The sequence below is a fragment of the Ischnura elegans genome, chromosome 3, assembly GCF_921293095.1.
Source record: "Ischnura elegans chromosome 3, ioIscEleg1.1, whole genome shotgun sequence".
NCBI lineage: Eukaryota > Metazoa > Arthropoda > Insecta > Odonata > Coenagrionidae > Ischnura > Ischnura elegans.
Genome location: NC_060248.1, coordinates 18442068 through 18458686, shown reverse-complemented (window position 1 = coordinate 18458686; position 16619 = coordinate 18442068). Strand labels below are relative to the sequence as shown.

The 16619-nt window shown below is 42.9% G+C and overlaps 1 protein-coding gene across 12 annotated transcripts in view; it reads left to right on the top strand.

Annotated features, from left to right (window-relative positions):
• LOC124155500 (unconventional myosin-XVIIIa) overlaps positions 1–16619 on the top strand; it is a 730850-nt gene that overhangs the window by 690093 nt on the left and 24138 nt on the right. The window contains exon 1 of one of the 12 annotated variants that reach the window (XM_046529372.1): positions 2409–3019. The exons of 10 other annotated variants lie outside the window; for them this stretch is intronic. In XM_046529372.1, the coding sequence (XP_046385328.1) occupies positions 2918–3019 (102 nt within the window). In that variant the 5' untranslated portion in view covers positions 2409–2917. Of the gene's footprint in view, positions 1–2408; positions 3020–3108; positions 3175–16619 lie in introns of those variants that run through there. One more of the 12 variants, XM_046529373.1, reaches the window with a different exon arrangement.

Sequence of the window (16619 nt, the reverse complement as noted above, 5' to 3'; positions counted from 1 at the left end):
GTTGCACGAATATTACTAAGTCAACCTCTAGGAGTGTCGTCTCCAGGGATGGCAAGTGAAACGAAAGGAAAGCCAAAACCAGAAAAAAATCTATAGTTTCGTTCCCGGGAGCGAAAGGTAGAAATGAAACGAAATGGATTCAAACCTGGGGAGAACGTCAATCGTAAAACGAAATCGGAATAAAAACTACTTCTGGTCGAAACGAAACACAGGTAATGTTTCGCACCCGAGGGACCACTTGCTTCACCTTCCAACGGTTTAGTTTCGATCCCCACGCAAAGTACGAAGTGTGGTTGCATGGAGTAGAGGTTCGGCCTACCGCGATTAGATCCGTGGGACACTCATATTTTTACCACTGACAGGAGAACGGTGAACGCAAACTGACCATTCGATTTTTAAGCTCAATGATTTCACCTCTCACATCATGAGGTTGCTAAGATCACATTTCACAAGACACATTAAGATTATATGTCATTCAGGAGATCATCTACTTCGAACCTTACTTTTTTATAGGTAAGACAGAAACGATGAGAGTTATAGTATTGTTTTACAAAGGAGCGGATTGCTACGGCGACACTCGTGAGCCTATTTGCACCACTGGGCTTACCCGAACTGCAGTTATATGGGAAGGGGTTTTGTGTTCGCTTCCCAGCTTCCGCAAATTGCACCCGGGTGGACATTGGTGTCCTAACAACCTCATTAGTGAGCACCCTGGTCCTGGGAAAGACCGGATTCCCTTGTTTGCAAACTGACTACATAGCCCATGGAGGAGAGTCACCTCTGCGTCCCCACTGGCTTTGGAAAGGAAGAAAGGGAAAGAGAGGCAAACAACGCATCAGCAAAGAAAGAGAAATCCTTCCCACTGCCATTTTCAAGGAGAGCATAACGTGAGTCGGGACCGCTCATCGTTCCCGGGGAAACTCATCCCACTCATCCATTTAAAGGCATCTTCCAACTTCCTCCACCTCGTTGAAACTCATCCCTCATGGCTTGTTGCCACTACGCAGGCTTCAGTGGTCAGACTATGATGATGGGGTAGTCTGACCCGCGTTACAAACGATACGAAATGAGCCCTACTAATCGTCCGATAAATATGGCTGGCACGAATATTACATTCTCCATTTAGCCTCTATGTGATGTCACCCACCGCTCATTTAAATAAATAAATAGTTGGCAAATTTGGCCTTTGCATGAATGTGGAAGCATAATTTGTTAGTATGCGTTACATTTTATGACCGTGTGGTGTGTATATGGGAATCCTCTGGCATATTGCATGCTGTTGATCGATTACCCCCTGCCAAACACCCTGGAGGTGTCTCGTAGGGTATTATAGAGATCTTGATGTAAATGGGTCTACAATATTCGCAACTCGCGTCGCTGACGGTCTGAGAGATCCTAATTTCACTGAGAAATATGCTATTATTAAGGCATAATAATAATATTAATAATTAACAGTAGGTATTCTACCGATTAAGGTAGGTTTCCACGGAGTACTAAAGAAGTGATCTGGGAGCCTCCCTTTCCTTCCAGCGCTGCCTTCTTCAATTCACCGTAAGGCCTGTAACCTAAATTTAGATCTAACAAATTCGTAGACTTTCAATGCTATTCTTCATGATTATAAATATTATATAGTAAAAATCGAGAATGAATGGATCGCTATGTATTCATCGAAATGCTGCAGTGATTTTTGAAAACATATTAAAATGCACTCAAAGTGACAACTTTCGTTGGTATATTTTATGTCTGAGTTGTGGCGATTAGGCTAGTTTGATGCGGGACACGAAATTGCACTCCTTGAAACTGTATCTTTTTCTCAATCAGGGGTTCGATAATTTTAGAATAAGAGCTATTTTCCATCTTGCTTTCACTCATCTGCACTTGTATTCATGATTTTGAAGGGTTCAAACTACATTCATTTTGAAATGCGCGTTCGTACGTGCTTTTTGGATGCGGGTTCAGACCACAACTTGGTGCTTATGGGATGAGACACAAGATTCAAAAGACAGAGGAAAATCTGGAAGCAATTAAAATGGAGCTTGCAGTGACCAAAAGAAGGGAATCCCACGAAATGGTGGAGGATAGAATCGGTGAGAATGTTATGCAATCACGTTCCTCCTGTAAAACAGGCTTAAGTAACTGTAGTGCTGTAGTCTCCCATCTCATTCTCGCCACCGCTACGCCCCTTGATGCCAACCAACCCTTTCCAGCATTCACCCATCCCACCTTGCCCGTAAAGAGAGAGCCCTCCCACCCTTCCTCGCAGGAGTTTCCCCGCAGCTGCTCCGGCCCAAGGGGGGTGGGGATGGACGTGACGCGGTGGATGTGTTCTCCTGGGGGGGGGGGGGGGGGGGGAGAGGTGGGGAAGAGGGAGGCGGGGAAAACGGGCCGACCCAGTGCTTCAGTTGGACTCCAACTGCGCGCAGGGAGGGTCGTTCCTCTGACGCTTCAAGTCAACAGGTCGCTCCGGCGGACCTACAGCTCCCAACCCACTGTGACCGTGGAGCTTCGTTGCTTATGGCGATTGCCCAACTCACCCACCTCAAAAGTTCCGTATCACGAAAGTCGAATTGCATCGAAAGTTTCGTTCTGAGCGCTCCTGTGTTCGACCCATCTCGTCGCGTCGAAGGTGTTACTTCACCGGTACAGTGGTCGGGAGAGGCCCGTGTCTTGTGCGCGTGTGAGGATCAAAAGGTGCTTTTCAGTGTTCCAGAGTGGAGTCTCGCAATCAGTCGGCAAGTTGTTTGTTTTGTCTGCGGGCCTTGAGGAAGGAAGGCGAGCGGCGTCTGGTTCAACGTCGCCGGGCTGCTTGTTGTGTTTGACCTGTCGAAACTCGGCGTGAACCACCGCCAGTCCCTTTTTTTATATGTTGGCCTGAAAGAGGGAGAGGTCTTTTGTGTGTTGTCGTCCAGGAGACAAGATGCCCCTCAACAGCGTTGCGCGTCGGATTGAGCTCTGGGAGAATTTGAGAGGCGAAGGAGGACGAGAGAATGAGAAGCAGGAGCAGTATTGGTCGGAACAGGTAATTCTTTCGTCTTTCTGTGCACGTCGGAATGTCACCTCTCTGGATCTGTAAACAACGTACAGTGTGCAGTAACTGAGTGTAGAAAATCTCTTTTCGTGGCAATGCTAGAAATTGCTGATGATAACGATGAACTCAGCTTGAAATACCCTCAGGTATTTATCATTCAGCTTTTCGTAATCAGTTTTGCCTCTGACAGCACTTGCCAATTGAATATTTTGTTAGTACCAGTCTCGTCAATGTGTTTCGCTTCATTTCGCCGTCTGCGGTAGATTAGGTTTCGACACTTAGTCCTTTACTGTTTGAGTGTTAGCCAGAAAGACAGAGTTATCAGGTGACATTTCTATTCGAGTAGGCGGTAAGAATTAACAGGACTGTTGTTAAAATAGCCTGTACATTTGTAACTGTTTCGGCGTACGGGAAAGGCATTTACTTCCTCAATCAAAAGTATGTCAACAGTCGCTCAATCCCAATTTTATTTCAAGTGGACCTCGGATCCTCGTATATCGTCCGTAGGATGCATTCCCCATAACTCAAATGTTTAGGGCCTATCATTGTTGAGACATTTGTTTTTACTTAAATAAACGTGAATATTTATACGCAAGTGTGTAACTCGTTGAAAGTGAGGAAGGTCCGTTCCGTTTCCCTTGGAGTCTGACGTTTAAAATTGAACATTTTATTGGTTGGCCTTACTCATTCATCGAGTCTGGTGTTGTGTGTTAGATACAATGAGGGGTAATTACTAGAGATGGGGAGGAGGATGGTAATTGATGACTCGAAGAGATGATAAGATGGACCGAATTTCAAATTGATAATAGGAAAAAAAAACCTTAAGAATGGAAGCCTAGGGGGTGGGAAGAGTAATGTTAGGGAACCGAATTACATTTCAGTGTATCTTAGTCATTAGATTACATGTCTTATTCCTATTGAATCTTCATTTAGATGTTCGTGTGAATGAGACATGGCAAATGTTTTAGGTAGTTTGGGATCCAAGTTTTTGGAGGCAATGCTAGACCAGGGTGATCTCCCCTGGAGAGCCAGGAAATAATTGCACTTGTCGAAGAAATAACAGAATTTGTTTGGAAGATCTGGGTGTGTCAAAGAATCTGAAAAGTTCGTCATGGTCGTATTAAGTCATATGGCAATTTTTCGTCACCCTCTGAGGTGTATCTTAGACGTTTGGGTATTTCCATTCCCATTTTTTCAGTCCGACGTTGCTCCATATCTGTAAAATTTCTTTTTTTATCACCAATTTACCTTATTTTATCCAGGGAGTATGTTTGATTGGGTATGATCACATTTTGTTATCGATGTAAAGACGAATATCCTGTGAAATACAAATGATCCTCCATCCATAAAAATGTGAAAGAAATTTGGTGAACTCTAGGAATGTTTTGAGTTGTTTGAGGCTTAATCTAGTAGAATTCTTCCATAGTTGTAATAAAATCTAGTGGCTATTTTACACAACTACTTGTGTATGGTACTTGTCTATATAATTTCTTCTTTCTTTTTCAAGCGAATTTAGGACAACATTGTCCTCTCTTACATTGTGGGAGTAAAGAAAGCATTCGAGGAAAATGCCAGCTGATGTTAATTTTTACCAGGGATCTTACAGCTAGATGGATATTTAATCTGCCACTGTAGACGTTTTTATGAATGAGGTGTTACCACTTCATGACATATGCAGGGGCACTTAGACCCCGTGGATGTTAATGCGAGGGGTTGATATAGGTTTGCTAGGGACAGTCAGCCGGCGGTTGACCGGTGCGGCGGCCGCGTGAGCTTCATACGCTGCGCGGGCGAGCGTGACTGCCCCCACCCCTCTCTTGTGGCGTGCAGCGCGCGTGGCGGAGGAACCGGAAAAGGCGATCCTGGCTCTTGTGTTTACATCGCCGCCCGTGACACAAGTCCCAAGGAGGGGCGGGGGGAGGGAGATTGGATTACTGGGTGAGGAACTGCTCGTACTTGTATTTGGCGGCCGCTCTCACGGGAACGTGTAAACATTGTAGATTTCGGCCGAGCTTGGCGATTTCTCTCTTGTCGCGACAATGTTTCCTACGCCCAGTGGGGCGGATGTTTTCCCTCCGAAATATTTGGCGGTTAAACTGTCTTGTGTTTTGGAAGCGTTTAATCTTATGTTTTCGCGTTTGAGGATCTTTCACTACAATGGCTTTTTTCGTCAAGTACATACATCTACATCTGTGGCGCAGCGAGGGGGGGTTCCTCTACATCTACATAATACCCTGCGAGCCACCTCTAGGGTGTTTGGCAGGGGGTGATCAATCACCAGCATGCAGCATTCAATTGGAAAAACAACATGCAATTGGAAATTGGGTTTTGGGGGATAACCCCCCCCAATAGCTCAGATAAATTATTAATTTTAATCCATTTTACTTAATTGGATTCATATTACTAATAGAAAAGTGTAAGGATTAATAAAATATCCCTCAGAAAGCCGTTAAACTCAACATTTTGAACCATTTATCTTAAAATCTGCAATTTATCAATCTCGCTCATACCGCTTATCCTGGATGGGTATTCCACACACCCCGGTATTAGGTGCACCTAAACCCCCCCCCCCCCCAAGCCTTAATTCCTAGCTGCGCCCCTGATCTACATAATACCCTGCGAGCCACCTCTAGGATGTTTGGCAGGGGTAGCGTATAAATGATGCACGTAAGGGGTGTTACGTGTAAATGATGCGCGGCATTATCGTGAAATTGTGTGGGCATATTTATTAGATCTGCGTCTTTCTGTATCTTAAACTTGAACCTTTATATCGTGTTTTGAAAGATAACATTTTTCTATTATAATGCAGATAAACTTTGACTAGGTTTCAATGTGCATTCACGATGTTAGTCAATTTGGGTATTAGTTTTAAACGAGCAACACGTCACGAAAACAGGCTTTAACTACAGCCAGTCGTACCGGAGTGGTGATTACCCAGCTGCATCTCTGAAACTGTCATTTACTGTCACAGTATTTTGGATAAAGCATGATAATCAGATAATTGTATTGGGAGCTACCTGGTTAGTGGTAGTTGTCAATCGTTTTCACTGTAGCATCGTGCATATTTAGTGCTGTATTTCCCAAGTTCTAGAAATGAATCTGAAAATTCGATGACCACGAATTGTTTTTATCGCGGAGTGTTTATGCTTGGAGCCCATGCGCGTCCTTATCGTATCCAATGTCTGTCTACAAATTGTGTTACAAAGCCCACCGCGGTTATCTCTTGAACATTGACTCGTCGTAAATGGAGATATTTTTCAATTAGTTTGCCGATAAATGGAAATGATGAAGATAGACATTTTCTATGTCTGTGTGTGGTATGGATGGGTGGTTATTTCATTTTGCATTTTGCCATGTGGAACAACTGTGCACAATGACATTAAAAAGTTTGTGCGATGCAGTAACAGATTCTTTGTTCTCTCGTCGTTGTATGATAAATACTCTAAGGCTTTTGGCCATAATTAATATTTTAGATAGAATAACTAATGTGGAAAGTGAACCCTGACAATTCCGCTCGTGTCCAAGAACCCGTACGATAAGTAGGATGTAGTATAAGTACGATAAGTAGGACTAAACCTTTTAGCTAAATTCAAGAGCAGTGTCTTTTCTGACGAAGTTAACCATATCTTGCGGACGCCAACGTACTACGGAAGATCAGATCATATAAATAAAATAAGAGGGATAGATTGCAGAACAGACAGATTCCGAATGTCATTTTTTCCACGATCAATAAGAGATTATAACGGCAGCAATAGAACTCGTAAATAGATTGCATGACTTGTAGTGTAGCCTACTAACCTATGTAAAACTTAATGCATGTTTCTGAATTTCTATTCTATATTCTATTTCTAACAGCATATAGTAGTATAGTTTGTTATTATACGGGACGTTTTTTGGACGGTGTGGTGTGCATGTGGGAGTCCAAATGCATGCTGGTGATTGATCACCCCCTGCCAAACACCCTAGAGGTGGCTCGCAGGGTATTATGTAGATGTAGATGTGCGTGTGATTTAGGGTTGCCCGAATGGGGCGAGCATTGAACTCTCCAGACGTAATCGCATTGGCCTCATGTGCCTTTAGGATTAATGAAAGAATAAGAGACCTAAAGGTACTGCGTAAGTTAGCTGCTTCGTGGAGAAAACATAATAACAGATACACAAATATTGGATGTTCCGCAATTTTTAATGGTCTGATACAGGTTTCGACGCCATACACTGTCATTCTCAAAGGTTAGAATGACATTAAGACGTCGAACATTTGAGAATGACATGATGTATAGTCCCCTGCCAAACAGGGTATTTTGTAGACGTAGATGTAGTTAGTGTCGAGTCCTGAGTCTGAACATTAAGAAAAGTGAATATGATCATGTTTCCTGTGACATATTTCCACCAAATATCGCCATTCACCCTTAGACTGGTGCTTAGGGGAGGTCGGTTCCGTTCAAGCTTAATTATTTTTCGCCATCGTGGGAGCAACTGTTTTTAAAAAATGTAGCCACTCGCGTCGCTGATGGGGATCAAAAAGTGACGAAAGCGACAGCAAAAATCGAGCTTCTCCTTTACGGACTGGGGCATCTACATAGTACCCTGCGAGTCACCTCTAGGGTGTTTGGCAGAGGGTGACCAATCACCAACATGCAGCATGCAAGAGGACCGCCACATGCACACCGCACGGTCATAGAAATATTACGCATACTAGCAAAATATACGTATATATATATTCATAAAGAAACCTGCTAATGGTTAGTAATTCCTAGAGTAAATACATGCAAGGAAAAACTAAGGAAAAAAAAACATGCAATGAGTCATCCTAGCGAGCGACGCCATTAATCCTATCAATTGAGCATCATCTGTATTCTCGTCGTGATTCCTATCATGAAATTATTTCGTTGTGGCTGCCCAATTTGCATCTTTGGTGGCAGCGTGTCGACGATGCGAATTCCACTGTCGCTTGTACTCACAATTGGCGGAGCTGATGAAACGACAGCGGCGGTGGTTCTAGCCCTCGCTGGTTCTGGAGGCGGCTCTGCCCCCCCGGGGGCGGAGGTTGTTGCACGGTGGGGCCCGTGACTCATGGCCCCCGCCCCTTCAACTCCCCGTATCTCCTTCGTGGCATCGCAGGGCCTCCTTTTGCCGAGGGGTGCGGCCATTGTTAGCGTGGCTGTTTGTCGTGTTCGGCGATCGAGATTTGCTGTGAAAAATATTCCACGACGTGACTTTTTACGGTGACGCAGACCTGCGGAAGTAGGTGGGAGGGTAAAATGGAACCAGGCGGTGTTCGGATTATAATATTGCAATATTTGCAGTCTAGCCAGCGGCATACATCATAACAGTGGCACAGCAAAGCATTAAGTGCTCGATTTTCGTTAATTCACTAACTATATGATTCCCCCAGGAGATATTTTTGTATAGGTGAGGGAAGAGATCACTTCAGATTAAGCCACAATGGTGTAATGCCACACATTCACGGCAGCGAGGCTAGTCAAGATATTCTAGGCCAAAGTTCACTGAAGTAGATAAATATTTCTGTAAAGAAGTTTGTTAGACGAATGCCCTTTGCATCACTGGTTGAAAAATATATCCCATTCTCCGTACTGAGAAGTTATGAATTCTCATTCATCCGGTTCATCTCGCTATAAACGTTCTACCATCCACATTCATGAGTATTTTTTGTTTTATTAACTATAGATATCTGGTTCCTTTTTTCGTTATTTGAATATTTTCGATAATAACGATAATCACCATCGCTAAGTGATTCAACCCGAAGGTTGGTATGGTTAGGTGTCGGTAGAGATCACCACAGACCAACCTACGGGCGTGTGATATCACAAAGTCGTGGTGATTTTGCCGAGGTGGTTTTATTTAGATTTGTTGATAGAAATCTTTAGCCTTTCTATATTTCCGAACGATTGTTTCTGAGAATACAGTCTTTCGGCCTTTGTCATCTTAGTGATGCTTCCGTGGTTGGAACGATCAATATTTACGATACGATAGCTTTCCTGGCACAACACTCTTTCCATTGGATGTTCAATCCTCAAAGGATATATGTTTATTTCATATTCACGGCTCATTCATCCATGCATCGAGGTTTTCGAAATTTTCGTTATCTTGTCCTCCCGACATACTTGTGGACGACCGTTTGTGAATTCAAACTCTTCCGTTTATCATAAGTAAATTATCATATCATAGTTATTTTTCGTTGGCAACAATATTTATGAAAATGGCATCCATCCTTGCCATTTAGGCGTATCTGGCGCGTCAACTTTTCCTTTCTCACTACGGAATAAGTGACCAGTCTCATATGCTCGCTTGGCGAAGAAACTTCTGTTTCTTTTGGTATTCCCCAAATCATTTTACATGTTTAAAATTAAGCTACGTGGTATCCTAGTGTGCACAGCTCTCGGTAGTCGTAGACTTGGCTTAGGGGGGGGGGGGATTCCATGGTACGATACACCACGTAATAATTACCTGGAAAAGCCAGGGCTGGGTGTATTAATACAAGGATACTGTTGCGGTTAATCAGTTATGCAATACTACAGTACTGCTTGTACGAAAAAAATTAGAGGGACCGAATAAAAATGGAAACTTTTTAACTATCACGTTTCAAACAAGTATGGTCGCTGTGATACGAATATTTTTTGCATGTTTAGGGTTCTTGGGGGTTTACCTGGTAGTTCAGGCGAAGGAAAGGATTTTCTTTATGGACAAGTAATGAATCGGAAGTCAATTCAGCTCAAACGGTGGACGAGGAGAAACATGTGGTCTGCTTAGCCGATCTATTTTTTCTTTTCCCATTTGGTCGTTTAAGAAAGTATGTAGTGAAACCTTGACTAATAATACCGGTATCTCAGGTATAAAATGTAACCTCCAAAAAGGAATCTAGGTCTGATTTTCAAATTTGATACCCGGGAAAATATGGTAGAGGGACCTCTCTGTATGCCCTGAACATTTTAAGACGTCAGCATGAGTTTTATGGCTTAAGTTGTAAAGTTTTAATTTTGAGCAGCTTCTTCTTCTATACGCCAGATAAAGGACCGATTAGGTTAAAATAAAATCTTGGCCCCTTCAGCGAAATCAACCTTGAAAACCTCCATTCTTTGCCGAGAAAAGCTATCACGTTTAATTTTGTGGTGAATCCATACTAATTCCCACGTTTACTTTTCTATTTTCCCCTCGTATTTCCGAGTGCAGAAGGGTTTTTGAGGAGATGCATCACCCTGTTTAAGTGTCTTGCTTGTTTGCGTGGGCGATGGGATGTTTGTGTACTCCTGGCCGTGCGCGAAAATCCACTGTTGGGTTCGACAAGACTCTTCCATTGTGAGCTCGTAAGTCATCTAAAAGGGCGACTCCCGTCTCGTGCTTGTAAGGTGCCCCCGGTAGGTGTCGCCGTTTGATTGGCAGTGACAAGGTGGCGTCGGATGGCGCCGGCTAGGGAAGCCCGGGGGGACGGGGCGACACTCAATTTGAGCCATGGGCAATAGGAGCAAAGGCAGGCGGGAAGGGAGGCTAGTGTTGTTGGTTGGACGGATTTATTGAGGACTTCTGTTCAGTGCAGAGGAGAATGTAATGGGGATGGTCCAAGCTGTAGAAAGAGACAAATTTGGAGTATTCTGACGGGAGTAATTTTCCTTACTCGGAACTGAGTAAGCTTATTCTGTGTTCTGGGTGGGGAAAGATAGGAATGAAGGTAAGGAGGACAGACAGGAAAAGGTTATCCTTATTTTTGGAATAGGAAAAAGTCGCTTGGAGTCATGCCTGAAAAAATACGGAGGCTTGGGAATCGTTGCAGTATTCTTTTTGGTCAAAATTTCACGTACAAGCAATGGAGTGTGAGCTGAAAATCGTCGAGCTCGTAAAAATACGTCTAACAATCACGGCTGCCGTACACAAAGTAAGCAATGAATACAGATGAAAATTTAATCATACTTCAGAGACGTGTTTAATATAAAAAATAACAATTGAATTCTCCAAATTCCAAAACCTGCAAAATTGAAAAATTCCCGTTACTTTCTGAATAAACCTCGTACATAGGCGGTATCGACCGCTCGCCTGCAGGCAAATGTTCCGAGAAAGTCATGCGGGGCGCGCGGGCCTTTTTTTCCTGTGGCTTCCCCGATCCGTAAACAGTTCGCCCGTGGCCGTAAATAAGTCAGTGTCAATTTGCCTCGTTACTTTCTCCGCGGGGCGTCCACTTATCGCTTGAGTGCCCATCGCGGTTGGAAGGGCAAGGTCTCACCGCGACCACGTCACTCCTCCCCGCTCGCCACACGATTTCCCCCCCCCCCCTCTTTCCGATTCCGCTGTCTCTCTCTTACGTCCTCGCGATGCAGTTACGCGTGAGAGGATATCCTCTTCGGAGGATCCCTCCTTCCTGCCCATTCGGTGACGTACCACTCGCTTAAAAAATTATGATATAATATAGAATTTTTGAAGTGTTTCAAATTTTGACATGACTTAATCGGCCCTATCTTGGGGCGAACATTAAAATATGGAAACAAAAACTGGAAGAGGTAAATGAATTTTGTTATTTGAGAAATATAATAACTAGCGATGGGCGAAGAAAGAAATAGATTATCAGCATAATAGTCTAACAGAAGATAAACCTCCACCAAAAGACAGATCTGCTTACAGCGGGAAGTTTATGCTTGGAAGTATGGAAACAATTTCTCAGAACCTACATTTGGAGAATCCTTCTCTAGGAAGTGAGGCATGGACAATGACAGCAGCGGCTGATTTCCAATTTTTAATGACAATGAGGCGATATATTTTTGATCGTCATAGCTTAAACATTGGAAGTTTTCCTGCGGTCATAATACTTGAGTCCTTCTGCATCGCGCCCAGGATGCATTCATCGGTCGCTATTCGTCCGAGTCTGACGTTTCCCGAGGAAGTTTTTGTATTTTCTAGGCTCTCCCTCCCTCGTAATAGTCGACTCTGTCTCTCGTTGCCAATATATCCACCCGCAACTGCGTCTGCTCTCCTTGATGCATTCCCGAAGAATTTTATCGGCCCTGGAGAAGGATTGTGTGGTAGCCGTTGCACCGGCGCGGCGTCCTTCCCCTGGAATTCTTCTCACGCCTGCGTCGTCATCTTCATTCTCTCTTCATCTCTCCCTGTTTGGGATTCTCATCCACTAGTACTGCGCAGGCGACGTTCCTAATTTGGACAGGAGATCCGCTGGCCGATCCTCGCAAGTTGCCATGGTTACGGCCCAACAGCCCCCGCCCCCCGTATTGCTAGGCCACCTGCCTCCGCTACCCTAACAATAGGGTGGTTTCCTATTTTTTTATTGCCTAAATCGAAAGATTATTAATCCTGGAGTACGTATTTTACGCTTTTAGATTTTTTAATGACGATATCTATTTTTCGCGATTAAATGAAAAGTGAAAATTTTCAAGCGCACGAAAACGCGACGGCTAAGTATGAATTATGGAAAAACTCCGTGTGACGTCGTTCTGGTTCCCGCTGCCGCAAGTGAGGTGACCTCGGGGCGAGGCTTTGAGCGCTGATACGACGAAGGATGCTAGCAGGTAGCAGTGTTCCATGCTAGCTGATAGCGCTTGGCTTAGATAAGGATTATTAATACCTTATCAAACGAAGAAAACGTTCCGACCTTAGCCAGTTTTAATAGGTGAGTAATGTTTCCCTGAGCTCCGTGCCTCATGCCTGCAATAGGTAATCTCAGACGATGTAAAACTCCTGTCCACTCGTTCAGAAACTAGGTCCCTGTGACGTCACGTGGAGTGGCATCGCATGGGCGCCAATCTGGCCATTTTCATATGAGGATAAATTTGACCCTTGCCATTCGTCTAAACCGGATTTCTAAAACGAAATAATTTGTATATTATGACTACACTAATGGTGGGTAACGATTCGCAATCAATGCCTTTCGTTTTATTTGATGAAGGAAACTACCATATTCACACCACAATCCACAGCTGGCTCCTCCATACAACTCAATCCCAGTACCCGCTTCCAAAGTGTTATCATTAGACTATTAACAGAAAGATCGTAAGTAATGCGGTTTTGTGAAGATTTTCTGTCTTTTGTAAAGCATCTCAAAGCGTCTTACAATTAATCTTATGGAAATATCGGTCCGTGATCCTGAATCCACGTTTCCACTTCATGCATCCCAGAATTCCACTTTATCATATATTCTGCATTAACTCATTTGCTCAAGATACTCGTAATTGCTCCTGACTTTTTACACAGAGCTCTCATTGCGAACGGAATGTTGTCCTTAATGTCTTAGCTGCTGCCCTTTTCTTTCACCAACCTACTTCCGAGGTGATTAAATTGTTCCACCTGCTCCAGTTTATGACAACTTCATTTCTTCCGCGATAAATTGCCGTATTCATTTCTTTGCGGTCCGCAAACTCTACATACATACAGTTGGCGCTTGTCTTACTCGGAAGTGTTCATTTGATGAACGGCCCTGGCTGGTGGGGGTGAACTTGGTTTACTGGGACAGCAATAACGCGCCACTTACCGAGAAAATTTTAGATCGCTAATGATCATTTAGTTTCATGCCTTAAAAGTTCATGCTTCTGTTCGATGATTTCAGTGTATTTTATTGCTGATGAGTATGTATTGACATTGATAAATTTTTTTTGAGTAATTGAGGATCATTCTTTACAATTGTCTCACTCCGTTTATGCTGGAAACGGGGATTTCGTTCGCCCAAAATTTTCAAGCAATCGAACTCAATGCTAGATTACGTTCGAATGTGTGCTTGTGAAACAATTTCTATTGTCAACTTTTTCCTCAGGAAGTGATTCAACGGGATGTCCCTTTTGAGGTCTAAATTGTATTTGCAGATCTGCGAAATTGGAACTTGTTGGTATCGGGTGTTTTTGGGACCCTGATTGATAATTTTTTAATGGCAGTGAGAAGACACAGTTCAGTTCGTCATCTCTTAAAAAGTTGGAGTTCTCCGCCTTATAGTTAGAATCTCGTTTTATGAATGGTGTGTGCATTTCTTGTGTTGGTTGTTTTGTCGGATCCGTACTTAGCTGAAGTAGGTTGAAGTGTCTTTCTGGAAACGTACATATTGGCGTGAAATCTCTTATTTAAGATTTACTTTTTGATATCCCGGCCAGTTTTTTTTTATTCAGTTCCATTTTACCTTTTTTGTCGATCTTCATAGTCGCTGGGCACTAAAGACCGAATCCGTTTAATATGCTCATAAATGTTCCTTAAATGTTTTATTTGTTTCTCGTATTGCCTATAATCTATTAGTTTCGTTGTGAGTTCTACGGCGGAAAAGTCCCACTTGCCACTGCTATGCTGTTGGCTAGTGAAAAAATATAGCTTTTTTTATTATGGGAAGACTTTTTAAAAATTAATACTCCCTTGGTGAGTATATTGTTCCTTTTTGGGTTACTATAAACAATTCGGATTAAAAATCCTCTCGACTTTAAACGGTACGTATCTCTTTAAGTTGTGTTTCCCGGAGTAACCGTTGGAGTTTGTCAATAATTTCGACGAATCCCAGTGTCAATGAATGCGTCATGATAGTGAGGAACAATGATATGAGTTTCGTCGAACGAGGATGTGGAAAGAAGACTGCCCTCTGGGGTGGATGGGGGGAGGGCAAGGCCAAAGGAAATTGTTCACCCACGATGATGTAATTGCAGGAGATAATCTAATCTTCCATTTAGTCTGCTTCCTCTACCGTTAATATCTGTGGTATAATTATTTTTTTAACTGAACGCAGACTTAATATTTTACTTGAATAAACAACAGGGTAAGCCCGGGATCCATCCAATGCCATTTTCTTTTCTCTGTCGAAGGTCGGATAAAAACCGAATAGATGAAAATGGTTTTGTATTGTATTTAATTCTCTGTTATTTAAAAATTTACACCTTTTGTGACGCTGCCTTTTTATATTACTTTGGCAAAATACATTTTCTTTGTAGGTATATTGCATGTCAACGGTTATGTTTGCGTTGGTGAGGCAACACACTGATAATTCCCGGGAACAAACTAACCGAATGCTTATTGTACCTCATTGAATGAGTTCTGGAATACATGCATATTTTTATCTTGCTAGATTTGAAATGGAAGCGTGACGAATGTTATTTCCATATGCTCTCTTTATCGGTAATATGTAATCTATGAAGAGGCATTTTCTTCGTATTTGTTATCATTGCGAGTTTTAAGAATATGTAATCCGCGGTTGCAGATCGATGACTCGTCACCAGCGAGATAACATTTACCATAGACCACTGATATATCAATTATAGGAACTATGGTGTTTTCTGCTGTTTAAGCCTGAATCACACGATCATTTTTTTTCGTCGCGAAAGTGATCACTATCGCGATCACTAGGCGAAATGATCGTCGCCGGCAATTGTTTTTCGCGTTCGCGATGAGGATTCCCATCGCTATTTTTCATCACTAGTCCGGTCGCTTTTTCCGTCGCTAAAACCGTCACTAAAACCCCACATCAGCCAATCGGAACGCATGCCCGTATGGAGCGATTGCAGCGCAACGTTTGACAATTGTGGGAACGACATAGATAAACAAATACGCTATATATTCGTGATGCGGGCCCTATGACAACGAGCTGTGATGTCGGAAATGATTCGAAAAGCGACGGCGGGAGTGACCGTGTGATTCAGAAAAATAATCACTAGAGCGATCGCTTTTCCCGACGGGAGAAGTGATCGCGATAGTGATTACTTTCGCGACGAAAAAAAAGATCGTGTGATTCAGGCTTTACTTATCTCGTTGCTATGTATATTCTAATATTCTCTTTATAATTCTCTTCATTCGTTGTAGCCTTTCAAATGTGGATGAGTTTTTTTGGGCTTACGACACTCTTCCGCGTCTACTGCGAGAGTAATTTCTTCCCCCCTGTTTGCTCTTAATGATTTTACGCTGTGCATTGGCCCGTCGCTTGACGGCGTATCTCTAGAAAGGCAATTCATTCCCTTCTTTCGAGAGAGCCTCATTGCGAGGACTTTTCTCGTGCAGAACTGGACGGAACAGGTTTTTTCCTCGGGCGTGAGTTATCATTTCGCGCGCCGAGAAATTATTTTGATTGCGCAGAGCTTCGGCAGTGACCGTGAAAAAGAAATCTTGAGTGGGCGTGGTTTCTTTTTCGTCGCTGATTCCGGTCTTAGAAAACCTCATTTGCCCTATCTGAGCTCAAATTTCAAATTTATCGTGGGTTGCAATATCTGTTTCGTGGTACGCTGGTCGGTAAATAAATATATTCAACCGGTATTAAGTTATTTTAATAATCAGTGGAGGGGAATATAAGCACCTCGTAAGAAGCTTAAATGATTTTCCCTGTTATAGTTTTGCCTTTTGAAATCTTGCCCCGAGTTTTTATATATTATTGAAAATGGATGCAACTTGAATTCCCTACATTTGAGTGATTTGACGAGTTTCGAAAGTTATGTTTTTGTCTCCGATTTCTATTTTTTTCCATGCTGCTTGCGCTAGTTAGCGCCAGCAGCGTTTGAATAAAGAGAACAACCGCTACGAGAAACCACAGTTTGTTTTATAAAAATGCATTACATTTTTTAAAATAAAAGTTTTCATATGTTTTCGTACTAAAATGCTATTACTCAGGTGTAAGGCTC